At 52.5% G+C, this 20987-nt stretch overlaps 1 protein-coding gene across 2 annotated transcripts in view; it reads right to left on the bottom strand.

The window, feature by feature from the left end:
* The window catches only part of SIPA1L2 (signal induced proliferation associated 1 like 2), a 145043-nt gene that overhangs the window by 21697 nt on the left and 102359 nt on the right, over positions 1-20987 (bottom strand). For both annotated transcript variants that reach the window (XM_081298625.1, XM_081298626.1), the window contains exons 9-15: positions 19421-19695; positions 8091-8348; positions 6573-6656; positions 5291-5391; positions 4811-4914; positions 3143-3531; positions 805-1029 (exon numbers count right to left, since the gene is read on the bottom strand). In XM_081298625.1, the coding sequence (XP_081154751.1) occupies positions 805-1029; positions 3143-3531; positions 4811-4914; positions 5291-5391; positions 6573-6656; positions 8091-8348; positions 19421-19695 (1436 nt within the window). The remainder of the gene's footprint in view (positions 1-804; positions 1030-3142; positions 3532-4810; positions 4915-5290; positions 5392-6572; positions 6657-8090; positions 8349-19420; positions 19696-20987) is intronic.

The raw sequence follows: 20987 nt of genomic DNA, 5'->3' as shown, positions 1-20987 counted from the left end.
CTAAGAGGTCTTTTCCTTGATCAACAACATGGTAGTTGTCTTTAAGACATGGCATCACCACCTCCTCCTCTTCCTTTCTGAGATGGGGTCTTGCTATGTTGCTCAGGCTGATGCCAAACTCCTGGGCTCTACTGCAAGCATGTGCCACAATGCCTGGCTGGGGTCATCAGATCAAAAGAGTGACACTGGTTCACAGACCACACGGAGACCCTCAGTGGCCTTGCGACACCCTCGTATGTTCCCAGTGTTTCTGGAGTTTAGGAACAGAGAGCAAACCGCTCAGCGCCTGAGCTGGCCTTGCTCAGCACTCTGTAATGCCACTTCCTCACCCGTCCCCCAGAGGTATCAGCCGTTGGCATGACCCTTACAAACAGGGTGTCAGAACTTCTCCTCTTCCCATGTACAAACAGCTTCCCTCCTTCCCTGCCTCACAAAACCTAACCCTGAAAAGGAAATGAGAAGTCCTGCTAGATTCTTTTCGTGCTGCAACTTCCATAGCTACAGTAAGCAGCACACAACTGGGAGTCCAACTGTCTTTGACCTTGGCAATGACAGAACACACTCATACCACCGGGCACATGATCATGCCTTTTCTAATGAAGGCAGTTTTGTGGATATGACAGCAAAGGACACATTTTTTTTTAAACTGTAAAAGTTAAGAAAAATGGGGACTTTGAAAGAGAGTTATAAATATCAACATTTAAAGCATTTAAAAAAGATAGTTCTTGATTATTCTTAGAAAATATATTCCCTCCCCATCTCCAAAATGCCCGACACTGTCCAAAGAATAGTCAGCCACCTTACCGCGGACACTCTGTCACGTCAGGCTCCTCAGGCGGTGGGCTGTCCTCTGTCTTCTTCCAGCCAATGACATATTGGTTGACTGACCCTTGTCTGTGGTAGGGCTTGGATGTTGAGCCAGGAACCTGCTGACTGCCACCATGAGACACGATATAGACTTTGGATGTGTCCAGAGACCCGCTACTTTTGAAACAGTGGGCTGAAGGGCTTCCTGAATGGTGGGAACCGCTGAGGGGAGAACACATGAAACAGAGGCCATCAGAGCCAGTGGCGGGTGCAGAGCCAGTGGGTCCCCAGCCTTTCTGGGGTCCTGGTCCATAAGCAGGCCTGGGCTCAGAGTCAGGGCAGCCTTCTCCACTACAGGCCTATTGGAAAGCCTTACCTGCACAGGCCCGGGAGCCCATGGGCAAACTGAGTGCCTCTGTAGGGGGGTGCTGAAATGATGGGAAGAGCCCAGGAACAGTGAGGCCGGAGAGGGGAGGCTCACGAGGGGCCAGCCTCCAGCCTCCAGAAAGAGGTTAGCACAGACTCACAGGCACCATCACACCCTACCACTGACAGCTGGCCAGGACTCAAGAGAGGGCGGCCTACTGTGTGTGGGAGCACAGAGGAACAGGCAGAGCCTGGGCTCCAGCAGCCCCAGGCCAAGGGTGCAACTCCCCCCACCCCACCCCAGTGCAACTGGGAACAGGCCCCGGCTGCACAGTAGTGACCAGTCATGGCAGACATGATACACCGTATCTGTCCAGGTTATTCACACTTCCACACTTTTGAAAATATGCAATGTTTAACGTGATCTGAGCGTATGTATTTTCCATTTATTCTATATGACATACTTTTCTAATTTAGACTGAATTAAAAATGTTTTTTATTCCATAAGTAACATATTTTAAATTTAGTGCTAAGAACCAAGTCAATCTGATTAGTGAGACAGCAGAAATCTGTGCTCACTAGCAGTGACATCATTATGAAAGATTCCCTGTGGCTGGGGAACATTCTAGAATACTGGCACTACACCTTGTATGCATTTCTTCCTTCCACATTCCCATGTTAGCACTGTTGTGCCAACTTCCAGTCGTTGGTATTGAGGGCACGGTGACATGGATAATGTGGCCACAGGGAATCACACAGCCCTTCCTGAGCACCACTGCTTGGGTATATGGCTTGCTGGTCAGACTCCCAGCCTGGCAGAAGCCTGCTGACCTGGGCAATGGCATCCTGTGCCACAGTGATGAAAGCCAGGGACACGCGTGAAGATCTGAGCAGGTGGGGGTCTGTTTCTTCTGTGGACCCCAGGGAGAGCCATGCCTGGGTCAGAAGGGCATGAGCACAGGATGGCGGCAGGTGGCAAAGACACACTCTCCTCTCGTTCCCTGTTATTGCATAGGCCCTACCTCTTCTCCAAAGGTGTGTGTGTGTGTGTGTGGGGGGGGGGTGTCACAGGCAGCACTGGGAGGGACCTAAGTGGCCTGACTGGAGCACTCAGTATCTCCACTGACTTTCCCTTCCGTGGGCCTGTGAAGTCCATGGGCCACCAGGATCACCCCTGGAGAAAAGCTCCTAGCTGCACTAAGTGCCTGGGGGACTCTCCTGCCACAGGTTCTTCTAACCCTGCCCAGTAGCAGAAGAGTTCAGAGAAGTCACAGTTGGGGCAAGTTATGGAGGCCTCAGAAACAGGGAGGAAAACACCAGTGGATGTCACTGAGGCATTCGATCCTGTCCACAAATCAAACAGATGAGGTCTGTGCCTGGTCTTTGAGGGCAAAGACAGAAAGCCAGACGGGAGGTCAAAGCCAATCCTAACTCTGTAAGCAACATCTGTCCCCAGTATGGCTGTAGATTTAGCTGGTATCTGTTCTGTTTCAAGTCCCCACTGCCAACTGCTTGTTGCCCGATATGGAGCTGTGGCCAGCATGCCCAAGTGGCAGGTCTGTCCTGCTTGCTGTGAGGCCTCAGGAACAGGGCAGGCTGCACACCTGCACACGGGGCCCTGGGTCCCTGGTGCACACTCCCCTCGGTCCCTGTTATTGCACAGGCCCTACCTCTTCTCCAAAGGTGTGTGTGTGGGGGGGGTGGGTATCACAGGTAGCACTGGGAAAGACCTAAGTGGCCTGGCTGGAGCACTCAGTATCTCCACTGACTTTCCCCTCAAATTTAAAACAAGAGAAGGGGAAATAAACCACACACATGACTTAACATACTTACCTTGACAATTTAGGTTTAGAAACAAGCCTGTCCTCTGAAGGCAGATAGCTGGGCCAATGTGACAGTGGCCCCAGGACCCTGGCCCTCGCCACCCCAGGGCTAGGAGGCACAGCAGGGGTAGCCTGCAGAGGCTCACCTGGAATGAGATGATATCTCGCTGAGGTCACCCATGCTGCCCTCGGTGGCGCTGCCGGTGGCGATGGCGGTGGCATAACCATGCATGGCGTACATCTTAGCCTGCTCGTCCTCAGACCCGGGGACATCAGCCGCATCAGCCCACTGCTCAGCCTGGCTGTGGATCAGAGACCTGCTGCCTGTCAGGTGGACGGGGCCGAGGAGGGCGGCTGGCATGCATGGAGCTGTGTCGATGCCGCTGTCAGTGGACGCCCCCTTGATGTAGGTCAGCCCCAGCAACTCGGGGTCCATCAGGTCCCCCGACCCAAAGGGCTTGTCGTCGCTGCTGCTGGAGGTGTTGCTGGAGAGCGTGTTGCTGCTGGAGTGACTAGAGCAGCCTTTGTCTCCAATCTGGGGGTAGGAGACAGAGCACCTCAGAGGAAACCCTGGGCTAGCTGCCTCTTGCTGACCTAGAGTGGCTGCTGAGGCGTGGCCTGTGCCCGCTACTCTCCTCACACATGGACTGGATGGGTGCAGAGTCCCCGAGTCATAATGTGTCTAGCAGTTTAAGTTAAATGAGCATCTTTTCTATAAGTCTTTTCCTGATATTGGTGCATGAAGTGCCAAAGCAGGGCCATGATGTCACCTATGTGGGTTCTATGAACTGGCATGTGACAATAACAGAAGGGAGGGGGCAGCTGTTTATGCAGAAGACGCTTGTTACAAGTGATGGTATGGGCAGGAGATCCAGGTGTGATCACGACAGGCCTCTGGGTCAGTCACAGCACCCTGTGCTTGCTGCACTGAGCTCCCGAGGCTCTTGTGCAGACCAAGAGGTGACACACGTCAGGAGCACCAGCAGCTGCGAAGCGCCATGCAGACCTGCGCTCTGGGGGCCAGGCCAAGCCACACTGAGGCTGAAGAGACGGAGCTCTGAGAGGGGCTCGGGGCCTTGGGGTCCCTGGCTTGCCCTGTGCTCAGGCAGTCACGAACGTCACGACTGTTCCTGTGATACCAGCAGAGGGCTTTGGCAAACCAGGAGGAGCGGGTCGACCTAAGGAGGCTTGGCCTTGTTTCCTCCTCGTCCCTTCAGATCCCCACACAGATCCAACCCTCTGGCTGCACCTGGATGTTCCCTCTGCGCCTCCCTCGCCAGAGTCCTGCGAGAGCCGGGTGGACATGGTGAGGCTGGCTGCAAGCAGGAGGAACATATGTGCTACTAGGAGACCACTGGGGGCTGGCTGGAGATGAGTGGAGAGGAAGGAGAGGCACAGGGGCCTGCGCCAGCCTCTCCAAGGCAGAGGCTGCATTAGGCACTGCGGACAAAACCCTCTCTCCACCTCAGCCAAAGCCCTGCCTCCAGGCAATCTCCAGTGTGGCCACCTCCTGGGGTCTTCGGCACAGTGGGCGATTTTGGGACAGAAAACGTGCCAGTGGCTGTGATCACCACGGGGTGCTGGTGACTGTCCTGTGAATGGCACCTGTGATGGCTTCCCTGAGGCAGAGATGTAACCTTGCTTGGCTCTTCCAGTGATTAGCTGCACAACCTTTCTTTGAGGTCCTTCCCAACTCGGGAACCAAATAACCCTGTTTCCTTATGTGACCCCCTGAGCACTGCTGGCCATGGTGCTGCCCTACTGTGTGCTGAGAGCTCGGTCTCCCTGGCGAGGGCTTCTGGAACAGGACTTACGTGCGACAGCTTACTGGGGGAGTCCCGGCAGCTTCCGTCCTTCTGCAGGGCTCGCTCCTTGTAGGGGCCCAGGACCTTGGAAGATGGGCCATGCCATCTAGTTTCTGCCACGTGAAGAGAGGAGTCGAGTCTCAAAGTCCAGCATTAGCAAAGGAGGAAGGAGGCAGGAGCCAGCAAGAGGCTCCATAAACATGTACAGGACTGTGGCTCTGGGTCTTCCCAGTGGGTGAGCCATGAGAGGAGACAGAATAACTGCCACAGAGGACATTTGCTACTTCTACAAGTACTACACCACTCCACTCCATCCACCACAGCCACCTCCAACTCCCCAGCCATCACAGCCCCCAGTTACACCCTCCTGTCAAGAGACTCAGGTGATCTCCTCAGCATGGTGAGGAGGTGCCCACGGGTCATGGGTGCATGAATGCCTGAAGGCAGAGAGGGAGTGGCAAGACCAGGAGCACCAGCAGTCACTCTTACCTGGGTGCCTGCTTCCTTCCATGGCATCCTCTCGCTCCCTGGCTCCATCGTACTCTAGAGGGCCTGGGCCCTGGTGCTCAAGCAGCAGAGGGGACTGGCACCTAGGAAGAAGGCAGAGTTGAGCACTCTTCTCACTAGGCTGCTAGGGCAGGACGGGTGGGGACAGATATGCGGGTTCTACAGGGGCCGCATGGCACAGCGCCCTCAAGGAAGGTGCCCTCAGGGGATACACACACAGCTTGGACGGCCTGACCCCTCCAGAGAAGCCAGAGCTCCAGGGATGGGGGTCTGTCTGTGCTGCAGGTCCAGGGCACTGGACAGAGTGCTGTGGATGCCAGGGGGTGAGGGACCACCCAGGTCAACGCCCTGCCACCCAGGAGGACCCCTGCTCTTGGCTGTTTCCCTTGGGCCAAGAACACTGACACATCTATTGGTTAAATCATCTTAAGGAAAAAAAATATGATTAACTTCAGATTATATCCAAGTGGGCTTTGTTTCATGGAATCTCAAAATAGGAAAATAAGAGAATAGTTTTCTTTTTTTTCATAACCCACTTGAATCAAATGTATGAAGTATGATATGTCAAGAGCTTTGTAATGTTTTAAACAACCAATAAAAAAAAGAAAATAGTTTTCTTTATTTCTTGGGAAAGAAATAAAGAAAACTATTCACATTATGATGTGATCCTTACTTCTAGAATTCAGGTCACAGGCTCTGGTGCACAGAAAGTCAGAAAAAGGCTTGCAATTTATACCAAGGAAGGGAAACCTCCCTTGTTAGTATGTAACGATCTGGAAACATCACACAACTCCTGGGAACTCTGTCTGCCCTCCACACATGGAATCTACTTCAAAGCTCAAGGGTTTAGCGCCTGCGGAGGAGGAAAGCTGAGGCTCCCCCAGCCCAGGCCACTCACCTTTCCAGGGTGTGGCCTCAGTGGATTCTTTCTGGGCAGCCTGAGTGTTGCCTGGGCTGCCATCTCCCAGAGACAGTGCATGACTTGGGCGCACTCAGCCAGGTGTGCTGAGGTGACCTTGCTGCTTCCCCACAGGGGTCGGCTATGGGGACCCTAACCCTTTCCATTTCTGATTCTCAGAGTATGGGCACTGTTTGTGCCGAAGAGGTACGCTCTCTGATTTATACCTGCTGCTCACTGAAAGCAAGTCTGGCAAATTTTTACATTCCCCAAATGGCCTGGGTGTGTAGGAGGTGCATAGTAAATGCTTTAAAACAAGCCACACTGGTTCCTCCCAGGGAGAGCAGAAAGGTAAGCAAGCAATACCCGTCATAGCCCACTGGTGGTCTCCAGGGTCCACTCCCACCAGGTCCGGGGTCGCTGGAGGACGACTGGTTGCTGGGGGAACTTCTGAAAGGCAGAGCAGAGTCATTATAAGGCACTGAGTGCCCGCCAGGCACGCCAACCCTGAACTGCTGGACATTAAACTTCACTTTCACAGTGAAGAGAAGGAAGAAAATCACGCAGACGTAAAACAGGAACGGGTGTTATCCTGAGGCTTCTGATGGTTTACGGTGGCTATCTACATAGGAAGACGCATGGGCCAGGCCCTCCACTTGGAGATTTAAAGCAGAGAGAGTAACCCCCAGTGAAGGAGGGAAGACCAGGAGCATGACCCTGGGCAGTCAGGAAAACACCACTACCTCCTGCCACAGAACTCGGTGCCAGCTATGCTTTGGCTCCCCGCCAGATGCTACACAGAAAGCAAGACTGAAATTTGGCAAAACCATTTGTTTTCACACATCTATTGAATAGAATCTTGTTTATCTTTTATTTTACAAAAATGAGTGATATTTGTGAAAACACACTTCATGGGGTGTACGTCTGTCTCCTTGGCTACGAGAACCTCCTGGTTCCCTGGAATCCACAAAGCTCTATTGAAGTAAGGGTGCTCTGACCTTGGAGCCAAGTGTTCCTGCATCTGTGGAAAGAACCAACTGAGAAGGACCAGGATGACCTCAAGTTTACTGTGTGGACTTGGTCAGTACTTCCACAGGCTTACTCAGGGTCATTTCCCCTGCATAGGTCATCCAGTCTCAGCATGCCCTGATGAAGGATCATCTGCCAGATGAGGGGCACGGAGGGGAGCGGCAGGCTCCAGGGAATGGCACATCAAATACCTTGGAGCTGAGTTCGAGCCCAGGCAGTTGCCTCCTGGCCTATGCTGGCAACAGTCAGACCAGTGCCTGACAAGCCATATGAAGGAAGTCCCCGCTTCTGATAGCTGCAGTGAAGACAGTAGGCGTGGGCGAACGACCCCACAGAGCAGGGTCACTGTGAGGCTCCCTACAGGGCAGCTCCAGTGCTCCTGGACTTCACTGGAAACACATGCCTTCTTTCAATGGGAAGCTGATTTTAGAATCAACTCACTTTGCCAGGGATGAGAGAAGCAAAGCAGAGCTGCTAATGCTCCAGGTGCCTCCTGATAATGGCACTCACACTCAGATGCGGGGATCTGTCTCCTGTGCACCCAAATGTGCTCATGCTTTTCCAGAACTGCATACAGAACCGTTCTGGGAATCCTCCCAAGAAGATCTGGAGGGCCAGTGGACATGGAGGGTGGGTGCCCAATAAAGGGGAGGGCTGTGGCCCTGGGGGCATGACAGCCTTTCTTTAGCACCCAGGCAGCACCAAGGCAGGGCCAGGAAAGGGCTGGATGCAGTGCCCCTGAGTCTGAGGCCTATAAGTTGATGGAATAGAGGGTAAGCTGAGCAAGAGGACCCCACACTGCCACAGTCCCACTCAAGTCCACCAGAGGCTTCCCAAGGGTGGGGACAGCATTACCTTGTACCGTCAGGCAGCTTCCGGTCAAAGGAGGTGCTGCGGGGGATGGCGGCCTGGGACTGCTGGAGCAGCTGCTGGCACTGCAGGCGGTCAGGTGTGCCGGGCACAGGGGAGGCTCTGGAGAGGGGCTGCAGGGCAGGGGTGGGCACCCGATGCCACGTGGTATTCCTCCTGAAGGGGGTCTTGTACTCGCAGGGTGTGCCTTCACTGTCCAGTTTGTACTCCACCATGGGGATTCGGCACAGCTCCGAACACCCCCTGTCGGGGCAACAGGAGACAGTGAGGGGGTGGCCCCATGGAGCTGCAGTGGGTTCACTCCCCCGGGCAATCGACGTTCAGGCTCGGGGACGCCAGAGCTACTCAGGCCACACTGACAGCAGGGACATAGCACATCCCCGGGGGGCTCTTAGTTCTTCCCTCCCTGGCTGCTGTGCAGCTGCAGGCATCACCCATGCTGGGGAGGAGAGGGTAGAGGCATGGCTGCAGAGACTCTCAACTCCTAAGTGGGTAAGGAACTGCTGCCCAAACCTGGGGGCCAAGGGCAAGGATCCAGGCCTGGCACTATGGCCTCTCCAACACGATGGGTTGCTCAGAGTTAAACACCTTGGGGAAAGCAGTGCTGTCTACTCAAGAAACTCAAAGCCAGATACACTGCACTCCTGTTCAGAGTCACACACAGGGGTTGTGGCTAGCCCCAGGTCCAGGATCCTCTCACGTGGAGCCCACTTTCTGTTTGTGCAACCGCGTCACCTGTGACCAACCCTCTGAGCAGCTCTGCATGAACACAATGTACTAAGCCCAGCTTGCCTCCGAGCTCTAGAGCCCCACAAGTAGGAGAAACACTCCCTCTGCCCAGGTGCCCCATGGGGGATGCAGAGTGGCTATGGTCAGCTCACTTGGGGACCAGGCCTGGCTCCTCTGTCCTTCCCTATTCCTCATCCTATGACACCCACAAGGGACTCATCTGCAATCTTCAGTGCCTACTCATGGTCCTGGGGTCTCACTTGATGGCCACTACCCAGCGCCGGCTTTCCCAAGCACCTGCAGGGTCACACTGCCTAACAGTTCACAAGGCACCCTATGCCACCAGACAGGGAGCAGGGCACAGGAAAGGGTTTCTTTCTCATCAGTTTATATCTTAAGATTGATGCTTGGATTCATTTTATCAAGTATGTTTGGAATAACCTGGGAATATGAATGTTTTTCAACTGTAAGTATTATGTAATCTCAACATAAGTATTTAAGTTGATAATAAGTATTTAAGTTGAAAATTTAACTTCTGACTGGAGATACTCTGTAAATATAAAAAAAAAATAAAAAAATCTTACTACTATTTAATGTTTACAGGATGTTGAAATGGTAACATTTTTGGTGATATTAAGTCTTTTGCTAAGGCTACCAGAAAATCCAAAATTAAATATTCCTGCTATAGAAGAATCTGCCAATCAATAGCCTGGCCTACCCACAGTCCCTTGTCTTCTCCCAACTGTTTGGTCCCCCTCGAGGCTCCTGCCTAGCAATCGCCATTCCCAATTTTGCCCAAATCTCACCCATGAGATTTGCCAACTCTGCCAAACCAGTGCAAAGCTCAGCAACCCACGGTATTGAATGTAAAAAGAAGTGTGTGCCTACACAGGTACCCTGGGTGGCACAGGCTCGGACAGAAGACAATAGCTGAACTTCAGGGCTCACTTGCCCCTGGGGAAGGCACCTTTTGGACACAAACCATGTGACTGCATGCAGAGGCCCTGCCTCTGGCTCGTGGTGGACCTACTGACAGTCCGGGATGGACTGTTGGTGTGGTTCAGCAATGTGCCTTTGGCTCTGGCTAGCTGACAGGTGCTCCTGCCAGGCACTATACACATGCAGCCTGCCTTTCTAGGGAGTCTGCAGATATCCAGGGTCAGCTTGAGTCGATATTTACTAATGTGTATACGTGAAATCAAGAATATTGACCATGGTGAGAAACTATAATGGACTGTAAATACTTCATCTGTAGAATCAGAACAGATATTTGAAACTATAGCTATGTAACCAGAAACCAGTCACATATTGCTTTTCTACAGAGTCTTAAGAAATATGAAAAACAATTAAAAAAGCCATCACAGTCCAGGAAAGCTTGAGTGGCCCTTCTGCCAATGCTGGTAGGGGTCTTAGTTACTACATCACTCTCTGAAACTAAAATTGTGGCTCCCTCAGGTCACCTCCTAGAGAGCCACCCATGTGATCAAATGACTCGTCAGTCACTCAAGACCCTTCAGCTTGGAAAGAAAGATCAAGTCAGACATCCCCAAGGTTCCCAATAACTGCACAGTGCAAACAGATCATCAAGCTGCTCCCAGCCAGCCTGCAGAGCTAACTGGGCAGGGGGCAGGGTACGAGAAGACAGGACAGTCTTAGATCTGAGCACCAGGCAAATACTCCATCCACCATGCTGGCCAGGCTGTAGGCATCTAAGGCCAGTGCCTCTCTCCAGACACTCTAGGTCAGTAGTTACCCTTAACTCTGCGAGAGCAGGGAACTGCTCCTTTAAAGAGCATGCCTCCAACATCAATGCAGTAAAAGCATTTCAGACTTCGTCACAAAAAATAAGAATGAGACAAACCACCTCAACTGTGAACTGGAAGTGAACAGGAAGATACTAGAGACTAAAACACAGTGTCAGTTGGGAAGGGGAGTGGAAGAACAGCAAGGTCTAGCAGAGCCCAAGGCCACAGGCATGCAGGTGGAAAACCCAGATGCAAGGCCATTTCCCTGTAGGACCTGAGACACACAGGAGGTGAGCATCAGGCACAGCCAAGGCCATGAAAAGAGGGAGCTAAAGACCTGCAGTTGCTTAGAAAGCAGGCCACAAAGGGAAGTTTGGCTCCAGGCCTGAGTTCCCAATGGCATCCGGGCAGCCAGCCTCTCCCCAGCCTCTGAGGCAAGAACTGAGCAGCCAGGACTCCTGAAGGATGCAGCCTCCAGGCCTGGAGCACCATAGGCAGCAGGGAGGAAAGTAAGGCTGAGCCAAGCTGTCCCAGAAAGAAGGGCCTAGCCTCAGAGCTCCCTCCTCCAGACTTGCGCAGGATACTTCCTCCCAAGATGAGCAACGTGCAGACGCCATCACCCAAGCCCTATGGTGACACTTGCCCACAGCCAGGTCCTCAGAGAATAAGGAGAACTCTTGCTATTTAAAACATGATGCTGAATCTAAAACTATAATTCTATTACGACAATTGGAAGGTAAACCTAGAACTGTCCCAAAAAGAACAGGAGGGAAAACATTAGAAAACCAGAGACCAGTCTAGCATCCAGCAAGCAGAGAAGAAACAGGAAAGGCGAGGGGAGAGGGGGACTTGGTAAGAGGCACTGCAGAAAACCCCAGTGCGGGGACGTGCAGACCAGGGTGCCAGGCCCCCAGGAGCCCACGATGGAGGAAGAACCACTGGGAAACATGCCACAGGATTCAGCCTCCGCATCCAAGAGGAGAGCTCAAGATGACAGGAGCCCTGCAGGAAAGGCGGGCACAGGAAGTCCTCCCCACAGCTGAGCGATGGCACAGGTGTCTTGGAAGTCATGTGCTTAATTGGATGAAGACACTCCCTGGACTGTCACATCAATGGTAATTGGTGCTTGGAACAGAGAAAAACCAGACTCTGTCCTGACTCACGGGTGGGGAATGGAATGGTACTACTGTCCTCTGAGAGCCAAGGAGGAGGAGGAGGAGGAGGAGGAGGAGGAGGAGGAGGAGGAGGAGGAGGAAGATGACTCTGGAATCCCGCTAAGCAGCTGGAGCCCCCAACTGCAATGCCATCATTCTCTGCCCATCAGCAGGCTCTGCCACAGCACTCCTGCTCCACTTCCTTCCCCAGAGCAAAATTCACTCCAGTTGACAGTCTCTGAACTGAGCTCAACAGTTACTTACAGGTCAAACTCATTAAGGCCGAATTTACACTAGACGGCTTTATTTTTTTTTACAAAATTCTGGCAAGGCTGTGGCTTTTCCTCATGGACTCACACTGAACACCACATCCCCTGGGACTACTGATTCTTCTGCATGGTCAGTGACTGACCTGGAAATCACAAACATGGGATATTATAGCAAGGGACACGGAGCACCCAGGTAGCCTCCTCCTGCCTCCACCCTCAGGGACGCTGGGCAGCTGGAGGGTCAGGTGACCTGAGTGCTGGGGTCCCTGAGGCTGCTACTATCTGAGCAGTGTATGTCAAGGAACCTGTAACTGACCCCACGGACACCAAGTCCTGGGCCTGTTTTCTGAAGGAGAGGAACAAGAAGGGACAAGAAGACACCGTGCACCTCCAGCGCTTGTTCAGACTTCATGTCCCTTTGGGTTGCTTCACAGGAGGCAGCAGCAAGGGAGACAGACTGCTAAGTTAACGCTGTCTGCTCACTGCATGCCCAGACCGCAGGCTTCTGTGAGGCACTCTGACGTGAGCACTGGAGAAGGACATCACATACCCGAGCCATCAGGACCAGGCTGGCGAGCAAGCTGGCAGAAATCTGTTCCATGCACCAGAAGGAACCAGGCAAAGTCTTTCTTTCCAGCCTCCCATAGAAGGCTGTCCATGTGAAGGCTTCTGAATACTGAAAACTGGCACTTGCACACTAATGAAAATCTGCTGTTTGTAAAGGGTTTTATCTTAGGATCAAAATCAATATTATTGTGTGGCCCTGTCACAATGTGACTTTAGAACTGGACCTTACTTTCAGGACTAAGATGCCAGACACCAGGTTACTAGATCCTCTGAAGCTGAGTTTTGCTCCTATGTATGCAGAATTCCTTAGTGATGTGTTGAAAAGCTCAACTGACGTGTAGGGAACTGGGCAGGGGGACAGAGGGAGAATTAGAAAGGGTCCTGCAGAGGGCTGTGGCTGTGGCACCTGCCCTCATGCCCACCCTGTCCCGGGTTCTGCTCAGAACCTGGGGCAGGTCAGCCTTGCTCCTCTGGGGCTTCTGTGGAAGGACATGCAGCGAGTACCTCGGACCAGGTAGGAAAGGCCCCAGATAGCACAAAGGTCATAAGACAAAAAGATACTTCTGAAAAAATGAGCTGCTAATCTTGTGCACCTGGGACATCAAGATGACACTCCAGCCTTAAACTCAGAGCTCACTGAAGCACACGCTGGGCTCCCCCTTGACAGAGTAACCAGGCTGGGGATGGACGGAGTCGCACTGCTCCTCAGGCGCGCTTCCCACACTCAGAACCCCGGGCAGGGTGCAGGGTCACTCCCACGCGAGCACACCATTCCCTCTTTGTTCCACAAGTGTGCACATGGAGTCGGGGACCTGATTGCCATGCCAGGTATGTGTCAACAGACTCTACTTCAGGATTAGAATGTTATTTTAACATTTCTTGCCTAGCCTGTGTCGTTTCTGAGTCAGATCTCTCTCACTAGCATACCCTTCTAGACAGCATGCTCTCCAAATGTGGCAGCCCAACCCTGCAGGAATCACAAGAAGCTCCCTGGCTGGGACCCTCGGGGGGACCTTCCCTTTCACAGCTGTATTCTGAAAATGGCACGATGTGTCTCTCTGAACTCACCACTGCAGGCATCCTCAGATGGCTCTGTGCTGCACCGGGGACACGCCCCCATGGACTCCTGCACTCTCCCAGGTCTCTCCTCTGCTTGGTCCCCAGAGGCCCCACTTCCTTTCTTCTGGGCAGACCAGCTGAGAGGTGGTGTCCATTCTTGCACAATGCACAGCACCCCTGTGTCTGCAGGCTGGAACTTCAGGGACACCAGGAGGGTCCCCGTGATGGCAGCTACATGGGCCCATTCCTTTCAACTAGCATCCCTAGTGTCCCGGAGGAACCTCCGTTGCCATCAGCATTCAGACACCTGAGAGAGGAGTGGGCCTGGTGGATCTGGAGGGCTCTGAAGCCCTGGCTTCAGCCTTGGGGCTTCTGTGGGGCTCATGGTGCTGCAGACAGCTGGGCTGCACCTTGTTCCCTGTGCTTCCTGAGGAGCCTCAAGGCCAGGCTGTCCTCCACTGGAGAGAGGCAGCTTGCGCTGGAAATCAGCCTGCAGCTTGGAAGGCTGCAGAGCGAGGTGAGGAAGTTCCTTACAAACAGACAACACCGCTTTCACTTTTACAAAAACAGGGCACCAACAGGAAACCACAAATTTTCAGGGATGTCCCACTTTCTTTGTGTTCCCACTAGGTGCAGCAGGTATAGCGACCATGTTCTGCTGCGCTCCCACTAGGTGCAGCGGGTAGTATGCCCACATTGTGCTTTTTGTCCACTAGGTACTAAAGGAATTTCTGTAAACAATGCAGATTCCCGTCAACTAAAGGACCTGCTTCCTTTAATACCATATACTTTGTAGCCCAGGAATTAAAGTCCTCAGGGATGTCTGATCATTTTAGTGTCTGTTGTGCTAACAGCCTAACAGCTCAACACTCTTTCCAATCACCCAACAAGACCACAGAGGGAACTGATGCTCCTTCACTAGAGCCACAACGCTCTCTGGTACATAGTAACATCACTGTGAAGGGGAAGGTGGTGTTAGACATGGACTGGGTACTAAGGAAACATGAACGACCGTTTCCACACCTTCCTCAAGTTCAGACTTGGACACTATGTAGAGGAGGCACAGACCACAAACCCACTGGAGCCAGTCCTCAGGAGGAGGCCTTCAGCTGACTGGGAGTGTCCTCACGACACAGGCAGTGAGGCCTCTGGTGCTGAGTCACAGCCTTCTGTCTCCCCTCGCTTGGATGCACAGGGGTGACCTTGGTGCCCCAGGGCCTATCGCAGCCCAGGGTTAGGCTCAGAAAGTTCATTGTGAAACCAGCCGCTTCCTCTCCTTGTTCTCTGAAAGCTTGAGCAGGAATAATGTCCCATCATATTCTAATACCTAGAGATTATACAGAGAAGGTGCCCAATAGCTACTTATTGCCCAGCTTTTGACACACCCGAGATGGAGCAACCAACGTTGTCCACCATCGAAGCCGGGTGCGGCCTGGCCAGCCCGGGGCAACTGTCTGCCCAACAGAGCACTCAGGCCTTATGCCGCCAGCCCCCCCCCCCCCCCCCCCGAGTCCTTCAGCAAAGTCTAAGTGCAAAGTGCCAGTGGGCGAGGGCACCAAAGAGCAGGGACTAGATGAGCAGGTGAAGGCGTCCTCTGTGCTGGCTTGAGAGCCTTGCTAAGTAACAAGTTCTCGCTTGAGTGCAAGCAAGCCATTTCTAAGTAGCTAAAACATGAACAGGAAGCACTGTACTCCAGACTGCGAGTCCACGACATGGGGAAACACTGTCCCTCTCATGGCCTAGTGACCGGCACGGTTCCTGGCACCCACCTGCTGAGGGCCAGTGAGCGAGCATGGGCAGTCCAGCTTGGTTCTGTGTCCCATGCTCCTACCTGGAGGAGAAAACAAGCAGAACCTCACACTGTGGAGCTTGGGTGGAGGATCAGATGATGAGTGGACTCAGCTGCTTTTGCAGCTTCCAAGTTCTGTCTTGTTTCCACAATAAGCTAATCACTGGAGAGTCCGTGAGACGGTACCAGACACAGCGCAGTTTCTATATAAATAGGCGTTCTGCTCCAAACCTCCCTGTGACAGAACCCACACACTCACACTGCTGCCTAGCCCACGGGACTAGGTCATCCTCCCTTTTCCTCAACCCATCCTCTGCGCATTTCAGGGGCTGAACGGTGGCAAAGTAGAAGATGAGAACCTAACTGCCAACCTTACAGAATGATGAGAACAGTGACTCAGACTCATGATGACCCAAGGAGACTTCCACGCTCTGCACTATAAAAAAAATACGTCTGGGTGATACATCAATGAAGCATGAAAAATCCTGTGAAACAGAGCTCACAGTGAGGGTTCTACTTGCATTACTGGATGTACTTGCTGGATCTACTGGCAGTGTGTAGTAACTCATGCATAATTCTGAGGAGCTGCTACTTCAGTCAGCCAGAACCTTTTAATGGAGAAAATGCCATTCAGCTCTGAGGGACACAGGCTGGGCCACACCAAGGACTGTGGACCATCCCTCCAAAAAACAAGACAAGTCCTAAGAGAGTGTCTGGGAAAGTGCGACTCTTCCGCCCATTTGTGCAGAGGCCCTCTGCCTGCAAAGCCTCACTTCCATGGGAAGGGTGCTGTCTCCAAGTGCTGCCAGTCCTTCAATCCCCATGTCAGTGGGTTTATTCACCAATCCCCAGCAGGCAACCCCTTAAGAAGCATTCCCAGAGCAGTCCTCGCTGCCCCCACTCCCTGGAATTCCCCGAGGAAAGCTAAAGATGGCTCTGTCTTCCTTTCAAGTAGATTGTCCTCATCCTGAGCTGAAAAGGGAACTTCAAAATGCAAGTAGCTTCTGATTCAACAAATGCTTTTCCTAAGAAAGACTCCATTTAATTCAGCTGCTTCCAAGCCATAACCAGGCATCTCTGACCTGGGGACAGCCTAAAGCCAGAGGCTAAATGATAGGGTTCTCTTTCTGCTGACATAGCAAATGGGCTCCAGGTCAATTACTCTTACTGATTCCTGTAAGAGATATCAGGAACTGAAGCATATTTCATGATGTTTATTAATATACCTTGCATTAAAAACTTGGCCATTTCTGTAGTTCTCTGGGCAGTAACAGTAAGAACAGCTTAATAGGAAAAATTATTTTTGTGCACACGCATATATCCCCATCAATTTAAATTATTTTTTTTTCCTCCCCGACAAACATTAAGAGCCAACCTGAGAAATAGAGGAGAGGGAGGTAATTTCCATGCCACGCACCAAGTGGGTCTTAAAGCCTGGCCCTTGAGTTTACCTCAAGGTGACAGAGCCAAGGGAAGGTGCTTCTAAAAGGGCCGTGTTGTGATTTTCCAGGTGAAATGGGTGAAGCTGCTCTCTTTTCCACCTCCTGCACAAGCTTGACAGCGCGGCAGTGGCACTGGGCAGGGGGCCCAGGGAATGGTGGCTCTTACTCTGCAGCCGCCTAACCCACGGTGGATGCCACACAAAGCATAGCAGCGTCGTCAAGCACCAGATGATGGCAGGCAGAGAACGAGCCCCAAATGAGCAAAAGTCCACACCTGAAGATTCTCAGATTCAGATGCACAGGGACTTGCGATCCTGACTGAAGGCAGTGAAGGCCACTGGCTGGGCCAATAGCTGTCCCTCTCACAGGTGGGCGACGTTGAATGCCAGGCAATAGGCTAGCCTATGCTTCTGACTACAGGTGGTATCCAGAGCACAGTAATTCCAGACTAAGGGGAGGAGGTCTGCACTCAGGCAACGACTTTCATGAGACTTTTAGGAAACAGCAAAATCATTAAAGAAAAACCTTGGCTATTTTCCATCAGAGAATTTGCATTAAAACAAAAATAATTATCATGTGCAGACCAAGTGGGTAAGGGGTCTTCTCGGAGGAAAGATGTACTCTTGGGAAAACACATGACAGGCAGAGCTTTGAATGATACTTTCTGTTTATTTGTTTTAGCTGAAAAAGAATTCAGTATTTCTTAAGAAATTCTTTTCTTCTAAATTATATGTTGCAAATGCCAAATAAATGACCATTTTTATTAACGAGATCTCTTAAAAGCTTGAAAATTTTCTTACTGAGCAACAGATCAAAATCTTATAAACTGGCAAGAACTGTTACTTTTTAATCCAAAGACAAATCATGAAAGTGGTTTTGTTCCATTCTATAGCAATAGGCTCCAGGACCGAAGATCTCACCAGGTCATGACTTCTACTTCCACCAGGGAAGATACATCTCACCATGCAGAAAATTTTCTAATAACAGACGTAAAATTTACTCTAAAAGATTTTTTGCTTACATATTATTTTAGTTTCTAAGTCCTAAAAGATTTTCCCTTTGCTACTTCCAAGTCTCATTCTCAATGAATTAGCTTCTTCTCTTCACTTTCTGAGCGCTCACACCCCAAGTGTGGTCAGGCACCCTTGGAGGGTAGGACCAGGTGAGGCAGCAAGCAGCAGCCTGCCGTCTCCCTGGTGTGGCACTGGGGTTCCTGGGGGCCTCAGCTGGCCCAATCTGCAAGTCACCAATATGCTGGGCCAACCAGAGTCACTGCCAGTCAGTGGGAGCCAGTGGTAGGGTGGACAGAAGCAGACTGCGCAGACCCTACACAGTAAGCACAAGGTGAGGTAGGCAGACGGGTCTGCTTGCTGCAGACCACCATGGCATGGCATAGGGCACGTGGGGCCAACTGAACGGAAAAAGTGCAGATGTACCCCAAGCTCGGCAGGGCACCTGCGGCCTTGCAGAGCGCATGCCCTGGGCAGCATGATTGAAGCTCAGGAAGAGGGGGGGAGGAGACCGCTGACCTCTGCCAATCAGTCCAGGGAGCACGGGGTCCTACTCTTTGGGGGAATGTATGATGGGTATCCTAAAACTTTCTTTTGCTCAACTAAAATGTAGTGTGTTGATTATGCTAAAAGGCCCTAACTGCCTTAGGATGTCACTTCACAAGAACTCTGTGCAATCACAGCAAGCGAGGGTCACACAGCCTCATCCCACAGACAGCAGGCTCAACTCATGAGTACCACTCAAGGCCCCTGGGCGAGGACCTGGGTCCTGAGTCCCTCAATCTCCAAGGTCAGATATCCCAGGAAGCCCAGAGGCCTCTACCTTGGCCAGGATGAAGACTGCACTGGAGCTGCCACACCTACCACTAGCCACTGCCACCTGCCCAGGATGGGCGCCATGTTCCCACTCCTCCCCTCCTCTGCTCCTCAATCTTCTCCTCTCCTCCTCCATCCCCTCCTCTGCACCCCTCCTCAGTTCCCTCCCCTCCCCTCCCCTCCTCTCCTCCTCAGTCCCCTCCTCTCCCTCCATCCACTGTGTACCTCTGGGCTCCCAGCCCATCACTTCTCTCCTATGTTCCACATGGCTATGAGAACCCCTGGACCAGTGGAATACCTCTGCGGCTGCCGTATGCACGATTGGTAGTGGCCATAGGGCACGAGTGGAGATATAGTCCCCCAGACACACAGTAGTGGTCACGGGTGTCTTTGTTATTATCGAGGACGTCATGCCATAGAAAGCCACTAGCTGTGTAGAACTGAGTGGCCTGCTGGTGGTAGTGCCAGTTGGAAGGGTCTCCTCACAAAGTAGGCCATGTGGGCCAGGCCTTCTGGCCAGTGCCCTTCCCTGGGTCTACATGCTGCCAGGATCCCGTCAGGCTGCTTAGAAAGTCATAACTTCTCCTTCAGAACCCAGCAAGGACCTCCTGTGCTGCTCTAGTGGCAGAATCCCAACTCCATCCACAGAGAAACCCAACTACGCTTTAGGGGACTTGCACAGGACCCGTGAAGAGCTCAACAGACGTGGGCACTGCCTGGCCTGCTGGGCCTTACCTGCGGGGTGAGCCATCGTCATGTGGCTGGATGATGACCACCTTCACAGTCATGGAAGTCCGGAGCAGGTCGATCATCTGCTCATGGGTCAGAGTGGCTACGGCCACTTTACAGATTTCCACCAGGCGGCTCCCTTGGCGCAGGCCAGCCTTCCAGGCGAAGCCAAAAGGCTCCACATCAGCCACGATTCCTTCAAAGTTCACGTGGAAGCCAAGCTGGCCCAGCCCGTTCCTCCTCAGGGTCATCTCCACAGTCTCGCAGCCTCGTGTCACTATCTGTAGGGAAGAGCTCTATTAGGTGGACTCTGTCTGACACAATCCCAAGGTGGACAGTGGGCTGCCACCTCAGCAGGCAGGGACTCGGGGCTGGAGAGCACCACCCTCCTGTCCTGCCCTCAAAGTCTCACAACTAGCCCTGAGAATAGCCTCAAAGGAAGCAACACCAGCACAGCGAGGTCCCGTTCTTCAAGGGCCAAGTCTACAGATGCCACTGACCATGGCAGGCAAGCTCAGCACAGGCCTGGCAACGCCCTTGGTGCCTCTGTGCCAACTGACTTGGCTCTGAAGCACAGATTTCCACTGTTCTAGATAGATTACGGCAACAGTGAGACCATGAGCCTCAACCATCAAGCCCTGAAACCAGTTCGTCAACTTCATTCAACTACAAAAATGTGGCCCAAAACACTCATGAGCCCAGGCTTGGTGACTGCCCTGGACCAGGAGGGCCATGGATGGCCTGTGGACATCCTGAGTCACCTCCCAGGCCCTCTCCTGGGAGCGTCTGCTGGTGCTGGGCTGAGTGGTGAGGGCCCTCAGATCAACCGTGGGGTGCACTAGCCAGACTCCTGGCCATCTGTCAACACGGGCACTGTGCAGGATGGCACAGCAGTGGGACCATCTGTGCCTACAGAGAGGCCTGGGGGCGAGGGGCAGCACCAAGAAGGGTTCCAGTACACATCCTTCCTGAGGAGTGGCAGCCTACAGAGTCCACAAAAAGGAATCAGGGAGTGAAGTGGCATTGTCCCACTGGGCAGTAAGTGCCAGCAATGAGTCACTGTGGCCCTCAGAAGCACTGAAGAAAGCATGGCAGGCCACAGAAGGGAGACCGAGGCTCATTGAATGCCCTCTGATGACTGGGACATCACTTTGTTGTGGGCCTTTTCAAGTCGGGAGGTGTCACGACCCAGCTCTGGCCAGGGCTGTGGAAGCCCCAGTGTGATGAATGCTCCCTTTCCAGGACAGGCTCTGAGCAACACCTGCTCAACAAGACTCAGGACTGTTGCTCTAGCTGTGGGACTAGGCTGCCTCTGCTACCAGCCCTGTGTCCGTTTCCATGGTTACCAAACACTGCCCATCAGCTTCTCCCAGAAAGTGTGGTATTCGGGACGTAGAAGAATTGGGAATGGGAGCTGGGGATATAGCTCAGTTGGCAGAGTGCTTGCCTCACACACACAAGGCCCTGTGTTCAATCTCCAGCACCAAAAAAAAAAAAAAAAAAAAAAAAAAAAAGAATTGGGACTGGGATTGCTAGCTGGTGTTAGGGCAAGTTTTGAAAGACTGAGGTTTTC

Source organism: Spermophilus citellus (genome assembly GCF_964194105.1).
Source record: "Spermophilus citellus genome assembly, chromosome: 6".
Taxonomy (NCBI): domain Eukaryota; kingdom Metazoa; phylum Chordata; class Mammalia; order Rodentia; family Sciuridae; genus Spermophilus; species Spermophilus citellus.
This window is presented reverse-complemented; position numbering and strand designations above follow the sequence as displayed.